The sequence below is a fragment of the Carassius gibelio genome, chromosome A23, assembly GCF_023724105.1.
Source record: "Carassius gibelio isolate Cgi1373 ecotype wild population from Czech Republic chromosome A23, carGib1.2-hapl.c, whole genome shotgun sequence".
In the NCBI taxonomy this organism is placed as follows: domain Eukaryota; kingdom Metazoa; phylum Chordata; class Actinopteri; order Cypriniformes; family Cyprinidae; genus Carassius; species Carassius gibelio.
This window is the reverse complement of record NC_068393.1, coordinates 11,244,156-11,266,968: the sequence shown is the minus strand read 5'-3', so window position 1 is coordinate 11,266,968 and position 22,813 is coordinate 11,244,156. Positions and strand designations below refer to the sequence as shown.

Genomic DNA, 22,813 nt, shown 5'->3' with positions numbered 1-22,813 from the left:
TATTAAATATCAGAATACTGTCTCTGTTCTAGTACACACTAAGACATATTCAGTATTTTGTTTGTTCAAATATGTTCAGAAACATTTAATAATCATTTAATAGTCAACTTTTTTATATAATATAATATTTTAAAATCTATATTATTTTTTATATAGTGATATATAAAACAGAGATCTGCTAAAAACATAGGTGTTTAAAGGTGCAAGAGGAGATCTTGGAAAATGCTAACATTAGCCTGATAGCACTGGAAGTGAACGGTCCACGCTCCCTGCAATCACCGTCCAAAGCCACACCCCCTGAACGCATTTATGCTCACAGACCAGAAGAGATAACATTACTACAATAGGCTACATCAGCGCTTCCCAATTCTAGTCCATGTAGGGATCATATCAATCAGAACACAGTTCATTCACGTAGCTCGAGCTGGTCATCTGAATCGCTTGTTAGACATGCAAAATATGTGAAATGTCCTCTAAAGGTCCTGCTAAAAGGTTAATGCTCTATCATGTTTGAAAATAATCCCTTTTTTTTCAAATTCTTAACTTGAAACCTTTTTTTATAAATATATTATTGCAAAGCAATGTTAAGGTAATGTAATGTTAATCGTATACCCAATAATCTAAGATAATCTAAGATCTTTTTTTGCTGACTTTTTGTGGGTATAAAGAATCTTTTTTCAACCAGTGCTTTCCCCCCCTTTAAATAAAGTAATACACAAACACACATCTATATGGTGTGTATGAGTAAATTCAAATTATTTGTAGTTCAGTTTGCTGCTCAGCTCTCTAAGAAATCACATTGTTCAGCTTTAGTTCTTTCTCCATTACAGCACTACTTGTTGCAGATAAAAAGCTTTTATTAAGCCCTAAACCTAACTGATAAAGTTATCAAAAGCATGGTAATCATAATTTGTGTAAAACGGAGTTGTTGTTTTACTACCGCTAGTGTTCATTTCAGCTGGAAACTGAAGTGAACTCTTGGTTTAGGTAGAGGTAAATGTTTTCCAGTGAGCCTGTTACACATTCTGTCATTGCAATCTGAAGACTCTCCCTTCTCTCTGTGCAAATTGCAGAACAAGGCAGTGTTTAAATGAAGCTACGTTAGAATTAGAGTCATTTATGCCCATCATCCTGCACTCTTCTCCAGTTTGCACACAACAGTGCTGCCATTTTTACACATAACATGGATATAAAGACTCTGTGTATACAATGGTGACTGTTTGCAGTCTGTTCCCTTCATTATATTTTTCTCTTTTCACTCCTTAAGCTGCCAAAGATAGACCTATTTCATATTTTGAATTAGAAATAATCTGGATATAGATTATCCTTTTTCTTTTCTTTTTTGCACTGTTTCAGCACATTGTTTTTTTGTGTGTGTATTTGGTAGTACAATTCCTTCTATAAACATAATAATTGTCTCTGGTGCCAGATCTGCAACATTTATAAGCTCCATATGGTGATTCAGTTGCATGGACATAATGAATTCTTGTAATAATAACTCAGTATGAAAACAGTCTTCACTTCAGTGGTCTCTCCTTGGCTGAGTGAAACAGAGGAATGGAATGGCTGAATCTTGACAGCATTCAGTAAATGGTTTCTTTAATGACATTGGTGGAAAAGGTCTGGTTGCTGCAGATGCTGATAGAGTGTCTGGTGAGAACACGCTTCTGTTTCTTATGGCGGCATGGCAGGATTAAGTAGCGAAGTGTGGAAAAAAAAATTAGCCGGTAATTGGCTGAGACAAGGTTGTACAGGATGGGGTTGATGGCCGAGCTGACATAAAAGAGCACATTGGTGCACATGTAGAAATAGTGGTAGAAATCGAAGAGAGCACTGTGGAAGAAGAAGAAAAAAAAAAAACAGTTAGTGTTAGTGCAGCATTATCATGCATATAATTCTTTTTTTTTTTTCAGCTTTTTAAAAAATCTGAACCAGAATCAGAATTTTGTGAATAAAACGTGTTACCAAATCAATATTATTGTAAAACAATGTAAAGGTAATGGTTTATAAAAATTTTTTAATTCTGTTACAATTTGTAATTTAAAATATTGTTTAAGTGTTTGGCTTTAAAACAGGAGATTCTGTGATTGTACCTGAAGAGTGCAAGCCCTCACATGTCGTGCTGTGTGAAGTACAGACTGAGCCAAATGTCAACACATCCCACCTCTGTATAGCCAGATGAGATGCGACTGGATAACCAGTGTGTTGCTAGTAGTTTTGATGGATTAAGACTAGCAATCAAGGTAAAGACGATTGCAGTGGCATACAGGAGTCGTACAGTAAGCACGACCGAGTCCGTACAGTCGTACAGTAAGCATGCGTGTGTCTGTTATATTAATGTGTGTATGAGTGCTCTTGACTCACTGATCGCAAATTGTGGTTATGCACAAGCACTTCCGTAAATTCATGTTGTTACCACACACATACCGAATAATGCTGTATTTAGTTATTTATGCTGTATTTTGCTGTATTTAGTTATTCTGAATCCATCCGTGTACTGTAGTAAATATCTGCAATCAGCAGACGGTTGATTTTTGGAGTTATTGGCATCTCCAAGTGGTCCTGTTCGGTATAGCAACTTGACTTCTCTTAAATGTAAAAAAGCCCTTTGCTGTTGCACTGTACCTATACTATACAAACTATATACGATGTGGATTTTTTTTTATTTTTTATTCTTTTTTCTTTCTTTCATATGTGCTTATGGGCTCCTCATCATTTGGTTCTTTGCTGTCCTTTTGGAGTTTCTAAGTGTCCTTATTTGGAAAGACATCCAAATTTATCTTGAAAAAAGCTTGGAGAATTTTTTATTTTTTTATTTACTTTGCTGGAAATAGCAAATAATGACAAAAGGAACATTTGAAACAAGATAAATGATCTATGCTTAATTTCATGATTTCATGTGCGATTAATCTTTTGAATTTATTGAATTTTCAAATTTTAATCTACTGACAGTCCTAGTATAAACAAACATGATGACAATGATCTTCAAATGTCAGTGTTCTGTTGTACTTCTCTCTCCATTATTGCACTACATGTTGCAGATAAAAAACTTTTATTCAGCCGTGAGCAATTTTTGCTAATGTCTATATGACTCTTGGTTAGTTTATATGTATTTTATCTTTCCCCTAAAACATGCTTTTTCTCTCTGTCTTAATTTCCCTACAACATTCAGAAATCCTTATTTGTCATGCCATATAATATCTTTTTATTAATACTTTTATTCAGCAAGGATGCATAACATTGCTAAAAAGTTACAGTATAAAGACATTGACATTGTGAGAAAAAAAAATATTTCACATAAATACATTCTTTGTGAGTATATTGTATGTGACATTCTTTCAAATACACTGAAACAAAATATCTGACTAATTTTAACCCCGAAATTATTGTATATAGAATGTTTCTTTATATGCTATGTCCCATGTAAATCTGCTTGTTTGTGATGGCTTTAATGTGCTCTATGTGATTATTTTGACTGCTGTGCTAAAAGAGAGAGATATTTTTCCAGGAATAACTGAGAGGGAAAAAAAGATGTTGAATAATGATTTGAGTTTATGTGAGTAATATTAATGTGAAATGCTTCAAATGAAGCTTGTGTCTGACCTGCCCAACAATGAAACTGTGTTTTGACTACACTTTGTAGATGTCATATTCATAATCTATTATCCTTGTGATATTTGATCATATTAGGATTATGATATGCAGCATATCCACAGAAGACAGAAACACTATGAATCTCTATCAGCTCAGCAACGGTATTAAGATTCAATGTCACAAATCCTTAAAAACTTGTACAACTAGTTTTCCTCGATAGTCCTCATTGCAGCAGTCTGGGACCTTGTAAACAAAACTTTCAACTTTCCCTTGGGATTGATAAAAATCTGTACCCCAGCAAATCAAATTAGGTCTTGATGTTTTTTTTAAAGCTCTTGCGATTTGTGTGTGCAACATTTTATAAACAGTCTGTGGTCATGCCATCTAAGCCAGTAAAAAAAAAAAACGTAATATCTGCCCATTCATCTGCTAATAAAAAAGCATAGCTATATTTCTGAAACCCTGCAGAGGACAAAAAAAAAGAAAAAAAGAAAAGAAAAGAAAAACACACACAAAAAACAACAACTATCAGATGACTCAGGAGACTGATGCCCTTTAGCTCTCCATATACAGTATATGCATTTTACACTTATTTGTATTTATTTAAAACATAATGCTTTTATCATAAATTCAGTCTTCACAAGACACTTCATACTGAACATGCATTTAAGATATGAAAACTATTTGTTCAACATGAAGTCCTTAAAAGTATGAATAATGAGAATAATAATATGCGATGTATCTTTAAAGATAATTATATAATTATTGTTTTTCCTAAGGCAGCAATGATAATGAATGAAAACTAAACACTACTTAGACTGGGAAGAATTATAAATCTGACGGACAGATCTCTCTATTTTGTATTATTTTATTGAATGATGAATTAATTCAGTGGCTGTATAAGAGGTTGAGAATATTATACAGCAACCATAGTTTAGTTTGTAATATTGAAATGCATGTAAGACTCACATGTTCATGAGTCTCTTCTCATACTTTTCTAATAAATTAAAAGACCTTAAATACATACAAATAAACTAGTAGACTGACATTAGGAGGCTCATATTCATCCACATTTGTAATCATATATATTCTTTATGAAAACATTAAAGGGGTCATATGATGTTGCTAAAAAGAACATTATTTTGTGTATTTGGTGTAATGCAATGTGTTTATATGGATAAAGGTAATAAAAAAAAAAAAGCCGTCTCCTAGCATGACAAGACTCAGTCCACAGCTACTCTGCTTGTGCACATCCCATCATCGCTTCTCTTTTGGCAGTTCAGGTCAATGTACTGTTAGAAGTAACTGAATAACTCGGGATATTGGTTTATTTCACGTCAGAGAGAGTGTCAGGTGGATTAGTGCGTACTGGAGACGCGAACCGTTTCAAACTATTCAGTTCCGTTAAATAGAACGATTTGTTCACAATCCAGACATGACTGACAAAACCAGTAAAACCCATTACAAACAAGGCATTTGTTACATCCAGTGGGGACATAATTACTGATTATGACTTATACTGTCTTTTTACATGTTGCGTTGGTGCTGCATTTGTGATCGGAGAAACATAAAAAACCTACTCTACACTGCTCAAAACTCATATTTGAATCATCATTGGCAAATTATTTAAATATAAATAATGTAACGTTACTTACAGGCTGTTAGTCAGAAGCACCAGACTGTCCTTGCAAAGTTGGAACTGGCCAACTTTAAAGAAACATAAAAGTTACACCTTCTTTCTTTGTGTGAACATTTGGGTGGTGTTATGCAAATCTTCCCACATCGTGACGTAGACATGTGGGGGCATGTTAGAACAAGACGTTTTAGGAGGGCTCGGTTGGCTCTTAACTTTGATAAAGAATATCTCTTTGGATTTTTTGAAATTTACGGATCTTTTTTTATGCACCAAGAGCTTGTAAAACTCAAAAGAGAAAGGAAAACCTGAAATCTCATCTCATATGACCCTTTTAATGCTGCCTCCCATAACATCTTCGATTCCTCTAATATTTTCACTCCTCACTCCTCACTGTTTTTGTTTTTTTCTCTGCTTTACTAAAACATCAAGCAGTACCTCATCTCACTGGTACATATTAATGGACTTTCACTATATATAAAAACATTTATAGCCTTTGCAATCAATACATCACCCAAAATGTACAGATCTCATACCTATCTTTAATCATGTATTTCATTTTGTGGACAAGCATTACTATTGTTACTGTTTATATTTAGGGTTAAGGATTTGAGCAATTTGCATATGTTCCATTTGCTTTTTGGCATATACGCTGCCTTACATCTTTGATTGTGTGGCCTGCTAAGCAAAGGGGTATTACTTTCTGAAACAAAAAGTTTCTTTATCTTGTGAATGACAAAAAAAAAAAAAAAAAAAAAAAAAAAAAAAATATATATATATATATAAGAAAGGGGTCTGAGCTGTCTAATCTAAACTAGTTTTGAATGGGCAAGCACCACTCTAAATCTGGTTGTAATAATTATCAAAACTTATGCACTTTTCAGCAGGGGTTCAAATGCCATGTTTTTCTGGACACTGGTCTTCCAATGAGATGATATGTGCAATGAAACATAAAAATGTACCATAATTTATCAGCATATGCTTGAGGAAGCTCATCACAGCATAAATCTGTGTGCAGTCAACCGATGATAAAAACATGGCAGAGATATATAGATCTGGCCCTAAATTATTGAAGAAAACTCCTAGAAATCACTACCACAGCCAGATGCATCATGATTAATGTGCACTGCTTTTGGTGGTGCTGCCCAGAACAAAGCATTGATATATAGACCTATAGTTCATGGAGAGCTAGCTACAACTATTCTTTTATTTTATAAGCTTCTTTGTATGTTATTTATGAGAAGCTCTTGGACTTCAGCAACCTTTTCTCTTAAAAACAGAGGAATTTGATATTGGTCAGGAATTGCAGTTGCACTTGTTCATCTATAAGCTCAGCATTTGTGCATTTGTCCAGTAAGAGAATGCAAATCGAAAATTTGAGAGAAAGTTTTACAGTTTTATTTTATGTTGTGATTTTTCAGTTGTCTTTGAATTGAAACTTACGGTGTCCAATCAGTGACATAGCAGTACATTAGTCTTCGGGCATGATATGGCAGCCAGCACACCACAAAGGCAATGACCACAGCACCTGTGGAGAATAAAATAAAAAGAATAGGTAAAACATAGGGATAATAAGAAGTGTTTCCACCTTTGTGCAATAATATGTGTAAATGAACAGATTTCAAGAGCTCTGCTGGTGGTTTCAGCATGTAACAGTCACATTTGACTTTTTTTTTTATCCTGACAGAAATGGATTAGTATCTGCAAATTTTACATGAGCCATTTATTTTTCTCTGATCCTTTACTGATCCCATTTCAATTTATCTGCCCCTCCAGGTCAGATCCAAGTCAAGCAGGGATTGACTCACTAAACTCTGTTGTGTCTTTGTATGAGGTTTTTGACTAGAGGAGAAAGGCTATTGATCTCTCATATAGTGTGAGGCAGTGGTGCCACACAACACATGTGCTTCCTAAATCTGTTTCCTCACAATTTATGCACAAATCATTTTTTTTTCTTTTTTTTTTGGTTAGCTTCAACATTATACAGTATGCCTTATTCAAGAACCACAAGCAGAATGAATTTCTGTGTAAGCACTGTGAACAGCCATTCGTATGCAAATTGTCAAACTAGTTGAAAATGATCATTTAAACACAGATGGCTTTACAAAGCAATTTATTTTGCTTGTGTTTCATGAATAAACCCTAATGCAAATATGGCAGATTATAAATCATGTACAGCTGGATCGAATTTGCGGCATCCATCGAGATGAATGTGAATGTTAACTTATTCCAGGTATTATTGACCTCCTTGGTCATGTTAAAAACAATTAGCAGTAATTATATTTTATTGGAATTTCATTACAAAAAATTGACTATTAAATATCAGAATACTGTCTCTGTTCTAGTACACACTAAGACATATTCAGTATTTTGTTTGTTCAAATATGTTCAGAAACATTTAATAATCATTTAATAGTCAACTTTTTTATATAATATAATATTTTAAAATCTATATTATTTTTTATATAGTGATATATAAAACAGAGATCTGCTAAAAACATAGGTGTTTAAAGGTGCAAGAGGAGATCTTGGAAAATGCTAACATTAGCCTGATAGCACTGGAAGTGAACGGTCCACGCTCCCTGCAATCACCGTCCAAAGCCACACCCCCTGAACGCATTTATGCTCACAGACCAGAAGAGATAACATTACTACAATAGGCTACATCAGCGCTTCCCAATTCTAGTCCATGTAGGGATCATATCAATCAGAACACAGTTCATTCACGTAGCTCGAGCTGGTCATCTGAATCGCTTGTTAGACATGCAAAATATGTGTGTGAGCATTATAAGAGGGAACCGCTGGGCTACATATTGTGTCATTAACCAGTGATAAAACTTTAAAAGCACTACAATACCAGGAAGGAAGACCAGGTTGTTGATATTTGTCTGCCCATCTAGATCTGTCTGCACAGCGTGCGTGAATGCGCTAATGACATATTCTGTCTTCATGAACAGGGTGTGCAGAGGTATGCAGATATATGTTGACAGGCAGGTAGGAAAGGTATTTAAACTGCTCATATTCTGGATCAAACTAGTCACTCATTTGTTACACAGATGGTGTTTTAAATGTTTGTGTGTGTATAATTGTGTGCGTTTGTCTACGAAAGAAAAAGATTCATGGAGGGATTCCTCTTCCCTTCGAAAGGTCAGCAGAAATGCCGATTTATATAATATCAACTTTTGTGAAATATATGAACAACAGTCCTTGTGTTTTGTTCGGCTTTTCTTGAACTATTAAATCTTGTCCAGGATTCTTCTGGTTACCCAAATTGAATTTGTTTTTCTTTATATGAGACTAGAAGCAATTAAAAGATAAAGCCCAAGAGAAGGAAGCGGGAGACAGATAAATATTGGCCTCAGTTTGTTTCTTTTGAAATGGCAATCTGTCTCAGTTATCAGGGGTTTCCACCACCAGCAATCACATTATAAGAATCAGAATCAGAATTAGCTTTATTTGCCAGGTGTGCACAGGTATTTATTTTTTAAGGTGCTCCTAGTACATACATGCATGCATACATACAGACATACATACACATCTGACATGAGAACAGAAAAACAACTTTAAATAGTAAGAACAATAAATAATGTGTATGAATCTGGAACAGCAGATTGATTTATTTACAGATTTGTGCATTTTTTTTTTACTCTATATAGAACTGTATAGATAAAGAGATACTATTACATAATCTCTGAGAAGGAATAATTCAAAATGTTGAATGAATTTCAGAAATGAATTACAGAACATAGGTAATCATTCCTGTGCTAGCTGTTTAAGCTGGAGATGGCATGAGGAAAAAATGTTTTTATGTCTAGATGTTCTAGTGCAGAGAGATCTGTAGCGTCTGCCTGAGGGGAGAAGTGCAAACAGTTTGTGTCCGGGGTGAGAGGGGTCTTTGATGATGTTACCTGCCCATTTTTTCACTCTGGAGTTGTACAAGTCCTTAAGACTGGTCAGGTGCACACCATTGATCCTGTCAGCTGTCCTAATAGTCCGCTTCTTAAATCTAATTTGCTGGCTGGCCCAAACCAGGACTTGAACTTGTTCAGCTCCAGGTTGTTGTGACTGCACCAGACAGCCAGCTGCACAGCCTCCTGTCTATAAGCAGACCGATGACTGTGGTGTCATCTGCAAACTTTAGGAGCTTGATAGAGGGGTCTTTAGAGGTACAGTTGTTGTTGTAGAGGGAGAACCGCAGTGGGGAGAGAACGCAGCCCTGAGGAGCTTCAGTGCTGATGCTGGTGCGGGTGTTAGATGTGATTTTTCCCAGCCTCACTAGCTGCTGCCTGTCTGTCAGGAAGCTGGTGATCCACTGACAGATGGAGATGGGTACAGAGACAGGGTCAAGTTATCCTGAAGGTTGTCCACCAGTATCTCAAATGACTTCATGACCACAGATGTTAAGGCAACAGGTCTGTAGTCATTAAGTCATGAGATTTTTTGGTTTCTTGGGTACAGGGATGATGGTGGAACATTTGAAGCAGGAGGGTGACTTCACAGAGCTCCATGGATCTGTTGAAGATCAGTGTGAAGATGGATGACATATGGACAGCAAGCACAGGCTTTGAGGCTTTGAGGTTAGCTGGATTTCTTTTGATAATTTATTAAGATGCATACAAATATTGAGCAGTAAAATAATTACGAAAGCCAAATTTGCTTATCAGAAGTCTCTGCCCCCAGTACTCACATTATCAAAGTAAAAAAGTTCATATGGTTATGTAACATTTTTGTAAATGTTGCTCTGCTCATTTCAGCACACTTCAGCAAAATGGCTGACTGCTTCAGGCAATTTGGCTGCAACTCACTGTGGTTAATTCAAATCTTTAACACTTTAAATGATCTTGTTTTCTTTGATGAATTTCATTTTCTCTTCATTCCACCAGTCTATCTCCTTATCTTATCACTAATGGAGCAGTTAACGAGTAAGTCGCTCTGTCTCTGAATGTTAATGCCTCATGATGCTGTTGACTAACAGCAATGGATGAAATTCTAGAAATTCAATCATGAATACAATTTTGTCTGATTAACTTTGAAATGAAAGGCTCAGTGAAAGCATTTGGGTACATGCATGTGATATATGTATATATGTGTGTGTGTGTTTCAGAAGGCAGTCAGACATATTTATTCTCAAAGCCTGGCTGATTCCACTCCTCCCAATTGCTTTGGATTTATAAAGAAACATAGATCAGTGGCATCACACAGAGGAGGATTATGCTCTTTGCACAGCAACAAACACACTGCCTCAGACAGTGCTGTGGACACAATAAATGATGTGTACAACATGCAAACACACTCTGCGTACAAAATACCGAAATGCTGTAATTTCAATGTGTATCAGGAGCTGTGTGAAACAAAAAACTAGTTTGCCCATCTCGTGTTTTTGTACCAGTCTGTGCTGATTTCCTTTGAAATCAGTAGATGCATTAACAAATTCATAAATGACAAAAATCTTGCCTGGTGATGTGCTTTGATAAAACCCAATTAGTTATATTATTTTAGGTTGCGAATATGGTAATTAGTCTGTGCTATTGAGTATTCTGTCCATTCAATTTTGCATCCAACCCACTTGCATTAATTGTCAGTCTCATATAGCACATTAAGACTTTAATTATTCATGCTTAAAGAGCTTGTGTCAGGCATTTTTGTGCAAATGATATACAAAATGGTGTGTATTGTCTTGTGAGCAGCAATTACTATCATCTGAAAAGGAGCAGAGATGGTTATTCCTCTTCTCAGTCAGAGAGACACTTCCTGTCACAGTTCTTGCACAGGGTCAACGTGGGCACCTAATTACATTCCAAGCCAATGAGAATAGATCTTCCTCTATTTCACTCTCTCTCAAATGTGAGTCCATAAGTAATGATGTCTTTCTACTTGCTTTTTGACTTTGTCTCTCCTAAATGCTGTCATGTAGTCACATAACATCCTTAAGACATTTAAAAAATATATATACAGTCACTAAGATGGAATGGTAAGAGATATTCCATCAAGGGTGAAAGTTTTGTAAAATTAAAATTAAAAAAATTAACTGATGTCTTTCTCTTATTATTTTTCATTTTAGAACTTTGCATACAGAATATCATCAGAACTGCAGATTTACTGCTATGAACTTCTCTAGATGTATCGCTTAGTGCCTTTGGATCCAGTTAAAGAATGAAAGTGAGTAATTCTGATTCTGATCTTAGATAACAGCACTCCATGTAAATTCAAATTCAGCAGATGTAGAAGTGAACATTATATAAATTAAGAAAAATAGATAAGAGCACTCCCAACACTCTCTGACCCTGTATGAACCTGCCGTGCAAAAAAAAAGTGTCCTCTGCAGTCTTTCAGTCAGCAAGTGGCTCTTACATCAGCTATGGATCACCTCACCCACTCACGCTGTGACTCTGACAGATGAAGTGTTTTAGGGGCAAACTGCTTGATTCGAAGCAAGCTCTGCGGGATCTATTCAGACACTGCATGATTGGAAACGGTGAGAAGAAAAGGTGAACAACCTATAATGGGATGTGGAAATAATTGACTGTAGTAAGGTCAAATGCGAGAGAACAAACATTTCACTTGGAAAAACAAATGCTTAAGGCTGGAATACACTACACTATTTTAAAATCTGAACAGATTTTAATACACTAAGCATTCTACAATTACCGACTTTGTAAATAGTCACAGAGGAAAAGTGGCCATCATACACTAAACAAGTAAGGATACACTACACTACCAGTGTACACAACTTTAAATTAATTCTGATTACAACAACAACCTCATGCAGAAATGTTGAGTTGTTGCTAGAAGCTTGACAAATGAAAACAATGTGTTTTTTAAAATTAGCTGAAATTCTCAAACATGTTTGATATCACCTGACTGGATGGAATAAGTCTGGAGCTAAAAAAAAAAAAAAAATCTGTGATCAGTCTGTGACTAATCATACACTTTGTGATTTTCTAAAAAATCTGTCAGCTCAAATCCGCAGAATAGCTCTGACTTTCAGCAACTAGCATATACTCATCCAAAGTCTTGTAGTGTATTCCAGCTTTTATATACATTAATACTTATAGCCACAGACTGCATTTTAAAACTGATATAATCACGTGTGCAGAAATGACAAGCATTTCTTTTTTTTTCTTTTTTTTTTTGACTGGTACTAATGGCAATCCTGAAATGTACTGACACAAACACCTTTTTGTTTTGTTTTGTTTTGATTTAAGTGGGCATTAATGACAGTCCACTGTTTCACTTGAAATCCACTTTGTCAAAAAATATGAGGAGACACAAATAGGTTTGAATAGACATGGCACTGTAAGCTGATATTTGTGACTTAATGTTGTGGATTGCATGGATTATATAATATTTTGAATAGAATTTTGTGGGCAAAATACTTTTAAAAAGAGTACTTATAGACAAAAGAATATACATTTTTGGATGTTTAATTGCATTTTAATTGTTAATAGCAATAAATGAAAACATATTACAGTTAACATTTTAACTGAACTACATCTTTATCATTTAATAATTTATTCTATTGTCTTTGAAATATGTACTGACTGAATGCAATGACAATCATTTTGATAAACTAAAATGTATATAAATGTAATTTTTATTGGAACTTTAATGTCATGTTTATAAATATATTTGTAACAATGGGCTGAAGTTCCATTTCTTAAATATAAATGTAATATTAAATAACAAAATACAGTTGAAATTGTAATCAAGTACTTTACATGTTCTTTAGTATGTTAGTCAAATTCATTGAAGCATTACAAAACATTAGGATTTAGAATGTGGAGAGTAAACATAATTTGCAATACACACATGCAATATTCAGTTTTTATTTGCCTGTAAAATTAAATAATCTGTGGTTGTTATAATATAGGGATATTCGTTAAAGGCAGTACATAATAGACATCTTTTGGGATAAACATGCATGTGACTCAGCCTTCTCCTGTATTTTATAATCCTGTTTCACTGTGAAGAGTTTATGGCTATGTTTTTGTCTAGCGGGGTAGGCAAGTTCGGTCCTACAGTTCAGCTCCAACCTTGAAAAAGAAAACCCTGACCTGTCTTTAGCCTCAGTAATCCTGAAGAGATTGATGAGCTTGTTCAAGTGTGTCTAATTATGGCTGAAGCTGAACTCTACTTGAATACTGCGGCTCTCTAGGACCAAACATGGTCGATATAGAGATTGCATTGGGTTAAATGAAAAAAAAACATGCTGTTATTAACCTTCTGTTCATTGATCAACACAATCAGTGGGACATTGTACAACACTTATCATGATAATAAGGTCACAGACACAGGCACACACAAACACACACACACAAATCTCCTTGATTTGAAGCTATAGCTCTTATAGAGCCAGAGCCTCAAGAATGTTCAGACCAGGGCTGCATCCGGAAACCGTAAAATGCTGCCTTCGGAGGATGCATTGCAAGGTAGGAAGGCATCAAGGCACGTCCAAATTCAATCTTAGCTTCAGTTCCTGTCTACTGAGATGCCTTCATCTGGACGATTTTTGGCAGCATATGCTGTGTTTGAAACCGTGCACTATATCGGCTGTCAGACATTTTGTAGTGCTGTCCGAATTCTGAATGAACGACTTCATTCCCTACGTTTGTCCACTACTTTTTACCCACAATTCATTCTGATTTTGACTGTACAACCGATGTACACTCGTTGAAGCACTATTTCCCACAATCCAACATGGAGTAGCGTCGAGCTGGAAGCAAGAGTGGGAGCGAGCGAGTTTAAATGAGAGATGATGTTTACATCTTTATTATTTCTGATTGAACGTTTATTACATACATTATATTAAAACATGTTATGTTGGCAATAACTCAGTTTTATATTTTACTAATTTACTGAGGTGGCATCGTTGGCATACCTTACAAAAATTATGATAATTTAGTGAATATTCATTCTGATGTAAAATTAACGGTCGCCTGAGGAAGCTCTACAACCATCTTATCTGAGCTCAAAACGTTGCTTGAGCGAGTGTCAAGATACCAAAAATAATAAATACATAATTATGAACATATGTTTATGTGTTTATTTTTGTTCTCAGTATTTTAATAGCATTTAATGATTATGAACATAAAAGCATTACAAAAAAATATTATATACCGTCAATGAAACCACAAAGCTGACACGGAGGAATGTATAATTGCAATATAAAGTCATTTTGATTATTATTGCTATTAATATTATTTTCTAAAATAAGGTATTTGTAATATAAAAGTACATATGGCAATGTTTTTCAACAGCTCCAAGTCTCACGTGCAGTGTATACGTCACCGTCCGAATCCGTTCACTTATTTGTTCACTCCTTCCCAATATAGTGAACTCAACTGCCATACACTATATAGGGATTAGTGAATGAGTCAATTCACTCCCACCACTAAGGGTGAGCTGCAGCCGGTTTCTGGGATGTATTCTAAGGAACTTATTGATATCTTTAAGATGGAATCAATAGACTAGTATGGAGAAGTATTACCATGTGCCCCTGGATCTCCAGCATCTCCTCCCAGCCCTAAATTTCCTGGGTCTCCGCTGGTTCTGCCCAGCCCTGAAACTCCTGCGTCTCTGCTGGTTATGCCCAGTTCATGTCCTCCTGTGTTCCCACCAAGGCTCCCACTCCCTCCTCTGTATCAGCCAGCCAGTCCATCAGCCCAGTCTCTGCTGCCTCAGGAAAGACCTTCAGCTTACCTTCAGCACGCCATATCTGGTGGGTTGGTTGTGCTTCGGGACTTCCTGTCACCAGCTACCTCAGGGTTAGAAGATCCCCTGTCTCCGCCTCCAGCCTTTGAGACCCGGACCCCACCTTGACCCTCCAACCCATTGGCTCCTCCTTGCTCCTCCTAGCCTCGTCACTCTGTTCCTCTGGCTCTGTCAGGCTCCTCCTTTTTTTCCGGCTCTATCCTCAGTTGCTCTGGCTACATCGTGGTCTTCCGGAGGCCCACCTCCGTCCTGGTCGTCTGAGCCTTTAGCTACTCCTTGGGTTTTAATGATCTAAGTGCATGGTCTTAAGAGCATGGCGCAGGCGTATTTGAATCCACTAATTCGATGACAGGAAAATCTGTCTGTCATTTCAGGTGACTACCTCTTGAAGCTCATCAAGAGAATGCCAAGAGTGTGCAAAGCAGTAATCAACAGAGATGTATAGTAACGAAGTAGAACTACTTCACTGCTGTACTTAAGTACTAAAAGGCGGTATCTGTACTTTACTAGAGTATTATTTTTTTCTCCTACTTCCACTTTTACTTCAGTACATATTTTCGCTGAGTTTAATACTTTTACTCCGATATTTTTTTATGTGCTGCATCGTTACTTGTTACAATTATAAAAATGTTACGAATCATTCCATTACAAACCACTGCCAGAACTGTAGATGGCAGGTTTGATGAAGCTGGCACATCATTGAGCGAATCAAGCGATTAAGAAGACTGCACATGCTGACTGAACTGCTGTGAAGAGAGAAATGAACACCGAGCCGAGCCAGATAATGACTCGTTCACGAGTCAAGAACCGGTTGCATAGGTTCTCGGATGACCAGTAACGTTAATTCTTTCTGACAGTTCGATTCAATAAACCAGTTGAAGAAAACAGTTCACCGATTCTTTTGCGCTCGACGCAATGGCGTCATTGGCATTGACTGCACCTGGGCTCATAACATTAACACAGAATCAGTTCAGAATCAATCACCAAAAGAATCAGTTCGGTTCAGACGCTCTGTGTGTTGGTTTGCTTCACGCTAAATCACACATGCGCAGTATCATCAGCTCCTCGGTTCACGAATCGGACGCGTCTGACAGAAACGGTTCTTGACTCATGAACGAGTCATTATCTGGCTCGGCTCGGTGTTCATCTTCAGTTCTCTCTTCACAGCAGTTCAGTCAGTGTATTGTTTGAGTCAATGAATTACTCCGGGATATTGGTTTGTTTTAACTCAGAGGGAGTGTCAGACACATTAAACAAGTTAACAGCTTAATTCATCTGTGGATTAAAGCGTATTGGAGACGCGAACCGTTTAAAACGATTCAGTTCAATTTGGTGAACTGTTTCAAAAAGATCCGGTTACATCGAATGATTCGTTCGCGAACTGGATATCACAAACTGCTTTGTTTTTAACTGTCTTACAACAGACACGGAAGAGAAGACAATGCTGAATAAAGTCGTAGTTTTTGCTATATTTGGACCAAAATGTATTTTCGATGCTTCAAAAAATTCTAAATGACCCTCTGATGTCTTACGGGTTTGAAACAACATGAGGGTAAGTTATTAATGACATAATTTTGCAAATTGGGCTAACTAACCCTAGTAACCGTTTTTTGTTTACAAGAAGTTACAGTCAAAGGAATTGTGATTGTCCTTTAGGTTAATCATTTAAAATATTAAAAACAATATGTTCAAACTTTTGACTACTTTCTTTAATAGCTACATAACACAATACTTCTACTTTTACTTTCAGTACTTGAGTAGTAAATTTTAAAATAGACTACTTGCAATACTTAAGTACAAAAAATGTTGAATACTTTAGTACTTCTACTTAAGTGTGGTGCTTAAAGAGCACTTCAACTTCTGCTCAAGTTTTTTTGATAGAGCACTTGTACTTTTACTCAAGTATGGGTCTCTAGTACTTTATACATCTCTGGTAATCAAAGCAAAAGATGGCTACTTTGAAGAACCTAGAATTTGACATATTTTCAGTTGTTTCACACTTTTTTGTTATGTATATAATTCCATATATAATTCCACATGTGTTAATTCATAGTTTTGATGCCTTCAGTGTGAATCTACAATTTTCATAGTCATGAAAATAAAGAAAACTCTTTGAATGAGAAGGTGTGTCCAAACTTTTGGTCTGTACTGTATATACTTAAAAACATAAAGGTACTCACGCAGCACCATGACTCCATGGCGTATTGATTGGGCACGGTTGGGTTCAACGGCAACACTAAGCATTGTAGCGTTGCCTCCGATGATGCAGATGCGATTATCCTGAGCAGACTCCCGAAACATGCGTAGGAGCTGACTGGCTATGACTCCATTTAATGCTGAGATCAATGCCATGGGAACCACAAAGGACAGGAAGGCATTCACCTTGAGCAAAAGGAAACAAGGAAAAGGAAAGAATTTAGGACTTTTTGACTGTCATTTTTATTTATTTATTTTTCTATGAAAAACAGTTTAAGGTTTATTTTGAGACCTGTGCAGACCCTAAAGAACTGTTTAATAATATCTCCATTTGGTTGGACTTGCAAGGGTGTGTATGATAAAAAAAAACCCAGGAAGTCAGTTGGACTGAATTTTAATTAAATTGAAAAATTGTGTGTGTGAAAAATAATTACATGCATGCATTTGGAAAACACTTTTAACTAAAGAAACGCACTACATTTTATAGTTTCATGTATTTCCTGGGACCTTCCTTTTTTTGTAAACTGTTGTGTACATGCAGCAATTATCATTTTTATAATTCTTCCACCTGAAAAAGAAGGTACATATGACACCCCTTGATAACCTCACCTACCACAAAATCTATGCACACACACGGACACACAGTAATTATAACTGCAAGGCATGGGGGTCTCCTAGGTTTTCTTGAACTGGTCACATTCCTGGGTCTGTCATTCCAGTCTTTTGTTCCTTTCTTTTTTGTGCTGTTGCCAAAGCAAATTAATCTCATGCGTTCTGACATCTGCACTGCATGTAAAAACAGAGACTTTGCCAAGACTATTGAAATACTCCTTAGTACTAATTTAGAAGAACATTGTGTTGGTTTAGGCAGTCATGTTAAATCGCTGTTCAGCAGATGACTGGAGTTTAAGAGCCCAGCACTGTTCCTTCCAGACTGAGAAAAAAAAAAAAAACATTGAAGAGAAAGAGGATGGGAATAGTAATAGTAAAGGTCTTTAAATCAGGAAGGTGAGGAGAAGTTAGAACTAAACATGTTCTAGAAGAAAGTGCTCTTTATATATATATATAGCTACAGAAGATGCTACATGTTTCCCATAAGATAAAATAAGTTTAATTGACTCTGATCTTCACATTCAAAAAACTTTCATATCCAGGCTCTTAATGCATTGTGTTTCCTTCTGGAGCATCAGTGACCATTTGACCTTTTGTAATAGTTGTTTATGAGTTCATCAGTTGTCCTCAGTGTGAAAAGATTGTTGGAAAGGGCTGAAATACACAAAAGATGCTGGAAAACCAAATGGGGGTCATTTTTATAAATTCAAATACTTTCTCTTGTGGACTAAAGGTATATGTATATCTCATTCAGGTCAGATAAAAAAAATTGTCAAATAAAAATAACACACATTTTGTATGATCCCTCTTATTTTGGTCAAATAATTAACATTGGTTACATTTTATTTTGATATTCCAATTTAGACATTCTACTAACTATAAGTAACTTTGTAACTACATGTCAGCTACATGTTAATTAATTCTCATTAATTTGCAACTACATATCTATTAACTCTCAGAGTAGACTGTTAGGGTAGGTTTAGGGATAGTAGAATAAGTTGACATATACTTGCAAAGTTTCTCATAGTTAGTATGTTGTATGTTGTGGACCCATCAAAATAAAGTGTTAGAAGATATTAAACAAACAGCCTACTAATGACTGCTAGTTGGCATGTAGTTGAAAAGTAACTTACGGTAAGAATGTCTAAAGTGACTGTCTGTAACGAGGAGTCAGAGGTGTCCGGATCCATGTGCAGAACTTTATTCAGAGAATGGTCAGACAGGCAGAAATCGGGTATGGCGTCAGGTATGTTAGGTGTAACCAGAATCGAAAACAGAACCAAGCAGAGATCGGGGCAGGCAGCAGATAATCAGAGTCGAAATACACAATCCAAGATCAGACACGTGCAGTGGTGGACAGTAACGGAGTAGCTTTACTTCGTTACTGTACTCAAGTACATTTTTCAAGTATCTGTACTTTACTGGAGTAGTTTTATTTTGAGCAACTTTTACTTTTACTACACTACATTCCAAAGCATAAAATCGTACTTTTTACTTCACTACATTTCATAAAACATATCGTTACTCCCTATAATATATCACGTGCTCCGACACGCAGAAGCGGTGTCTGATTCATCATGAACGAACTGAGTCTTTTCAAAATAAACGATTCGTTTACGAATTAGAATGATCCGATTGCAGCTGTTCTGGAGTCGACCACTCACTGATTCAAATTAACCGTTTAGTGCGAGTCTCCAGAAGTAAGAACCGGGAGATCTTGTGAGCGCGCGTGCGTCTGATGTTGCTAAAAGTAAGTTATGTCGAAATTTTGGATTAATTATTGTAACTGAAAATCATATTTAGGTCAAAACTGTCAGTTGTTTGGGAACTAAATCCGTTGTAAAGAGTGATCTATTTAAGCCCACTGAAATGCTCGAGTGCAAACGATGCAGGCACATCAATTTTAGGTAAAAAAAACAACAACAAAAAACCCATAAAATAACACAGATTAAATACAATAACTCATGCAACGTTTTCTTTATTTTCATGACTATGAAAATAGTAGATTCACGCTGAAGGCATCAAAACTATGAATTAACACATGTGGAATTATATATGGAATTATATACATAACAAAAAAGTGTGAAGCTGAAAATATGTCATATTGTAGGTTCTTCAAAGTAGCCACCTTTTGCTTTGATTACTGCTTTGCACACTCTTGGCATTCTCTTGATGAGCTTCAAGAGGTAGTCACCTGAAATGGTCTTCCAACAGTCTTGAAGGAGTTCCCCGAGAGATGCTTAGCACTTGTTGGCCCTTTTGCCTTCTGTCTGCGGTCCAGCTCACCCCTAAACCATCTCGATTGGGTTCAGGTCCGGTGACTGTGGAGGCCAGGTCATCTGGCGCAGCACCCCATCACTCTCCTTCTTGCACAAATAGCCCTTGATGCCTTCAGTGTGACTCTACAATTTTCATAGTCATGAAAATAAAGGAAACTCTTTGAATGAGAAGGTGTGTCCAAACTTTTGGTCTGTACTGTAACTTTGATGTTCTGTAAAACAACTAACTTTAAAATACTTTGTTGTTACTGGTGAAGATCAGATGGTCATCTCTGTTTTCTCTCAGGTTCATCACAGTGTAAGCTTCACAGTGAACATTACTCTAATCAGCGTAGTCTATATCAACAACAAAATTATCTTGCCTCCATATAGTGGTTATTTTGGAAAAAATCCAAGGTATTTTGAGCAGTAGGATTATAAAAAAAATGTGCTAATATAAAATTAAATTAAGTAGCCTATATAAAATTGCAAACATCTATCTTGCAGTACTTTTTTACTTAAGTACATAAAAAATTGAGTACTTTTGTACTTTCACTTGAGTAAAATTGAAAAAGGAGTACTTTTACTTTTACTGGAGTAATATTTTACCATATGTATCTGTACTTTTACTCAAGTACTTGATTTGTGTACTTCGTCCACCACTGGACACGTGATTATCAAACACAAGGGAAAATGCTCTGAAATGCTAGACAGGCTAAACAAGACTTCGCAGTGAGTGAAAGTGATTGTGGTGCTTATATGTGTGTGTAAATGAGGTGCAGGTGTGGCAAGGAAATTGGCTGATGAATGAGGTGCAGGTGTGGCAAGGTGATTTTGATGCAGTGACTCATAGGAGATGTAGTTTGGGTGTGGTGCAACAGTATGAGAGGTGCTAGTGTCCAAGTGATGATATGGTGACATCTGGTGGTTGATGGGTGGAATGGTCCTGAGTGGAGTGCCCTCTACTGAAGTTCATGAGCACTCCAGCTAATGATCGTGACACTATCGAAGTAAAGTGTTACCATAAAATTTTATACATACTGCAAACTGTATGTCAAATATTTACAACAATTGTATAAAGGCTAATTCTGTCACGTTTTCCTAGTGGACCAGAATGTGGTTCCCTCTTAAAGCTATTAGGAAGGTTTTAAGGGCTAGAAAAACCACTATAATTTCTAGGCAGTTGATGTGCAGGTGTTGCTCCAGGTTAGACCACAAGCCGAACTGCCCTTGTACAGTACTCCCCAAACCGAGTTCGAGGTGTCTGTCATGACTACCTTCTATCTGGACATCAGTCAGTGAGACGCATGTCTGAAACAGGCAAGGGATTTTCCAGGGGGCTGGCTGGGAAACACAAGGCTTTTAAGTAGAGATGGCTCCTTCTGCAAGCAGACTTTCCACTTCGGATTGGAGATTATGCAAATTGTTGTCTTGTACCTAAATTCAAAAAGCATCTCTGAAGCGAGGGGGTAAGCAAGCGATGATCAACACTTTGGTCACCCAGAACTAAATGGGGAACTAGAAAGAAAGCATGATACTTATTTTTGGGTGGTCCAGCCTTGGTGGGACCTAGCCCTCCTCTTTTTCCTCTCTGCATAGAGATTGAGACAGCTTCTGTGGCTCAGGGTCCAACACCAAAGCTTTTGGGCTACCTGAACCAGCTGCCCACCAGGAGCACTTAGACAGGAAGTGGTGCATAACCTGTAAAGACTTCTGCAGTGAAGCAGTTTGCAAATACGTCCACAGTGGGCGAATAACCCCATTGGGGAAGACAGGGGAGTTGAGGAAGGCAAATTTCTTCTTCCAAGTGCAGCTGGGAGGGAAGAAACCAGAGAGTGGGAAGGGCATTGATATGTTTTCATTAAAGAAGGGTGATCCATGAGTGAAGTGGGTTGAAACTTTTGCTCTTGCAGTGAGAGCAGTCTGTCTCAGTGAGTGCAGCCTCAGTGTCGGCATGGCCCAAGCGCCTGTGACCATCTGAAGCTTGCAGGGGAGCCCTGAATGAGTCACAAAAATGGCACTACATTTCCACAGGGAGTAGCAGGCTTTGAGCTTCTTGCTTCTTGGTATATCTTCACGCTGTGTCACAGTAAACAGGAGTTTCCCCATTTGAGTTCAGTTGAACAGGAGAGACCATTCAATAGGGATTTTAACCTGGAAAGAACCCATCTCCATGGGAAAAAAAAGAGTTCAGCCACCTTATTAAATGGACAATTGTGTTTTGAGACAATTCAGATTGATCTGAATGATAGTGTTGGTATAATGGAGGACCTTGACCACATATTTGCAAATGACTTTTTTATGCACTGAGCAAAAGATAATGTTTAATTTCTAGTAAAAATGTTCCCTAGTGACTGAGGTCAGTCTGCACTGTGACTGTCGATGTATTCAGTCTGTCTAAGAATTTTCAGGAAAAATGGCATTCCCATATCATTTCTCCATCAAAGCTTTCCAGCAGGTATGCTCACTTAGGCAACAGTGCACATGCACACTTGAATAAGCAAACAAATCATGTGGCAAATCAAATTCCACTTAAGTGTCTGCTTTCCGAGGACCCAGATTCCTGCAGTCTTGCATGGATTAGCTACACTTTGACTGAAGATTTTCACTGTTTTTATTTACACTGAAGAAACAGTAAAAGCAGCACCAGGGCTCTATTTTTCATGACATAACACGGTTTCATGATAATATTTAGAAAATGTATATAATTAGGACTGTGGCTCAATAGAAGGAAAGAATCTAATTAATTTAATAAAAAACAGACAAATTAATTAAATGAACAGTAAGTTCTTGCATTATTAATATACTG

General features: G+C 36.7%; 1 protein-coding gene across 1 annotated transcript in view; it reads right to left on the bottom strand.

The window, feature by feature from the left end:
* Positions 1-489: 489 nt before the first annotated feature.
* The window catches only part of LOC127944406 (neurotensin receptor type 1-like), a 30,576-nt gene continuing 8,252 nt past the window's right edge, over positions 490-22,813 (bottom strand). The window contains exons 2-4 of the mRNA XM_052540302.1: positions 17,119-17,320; positions 6,671-6,755; positions 490-1,833 (exon numbers count right to left, since the gene is read on the bottom strand). Coding sequence (XP_052396262.1) covers positions 1,584-1,833; positions 6,671-6,755; positions 17,119-17,320 — 537 coding nt within the window. The 3' untranslated portion in view covers positions 490-1,583. The remainder of the gene's footprint in view (positions 1,834-6,670; positions 6,756-17,118; positions 17,321-22,813) is intronic.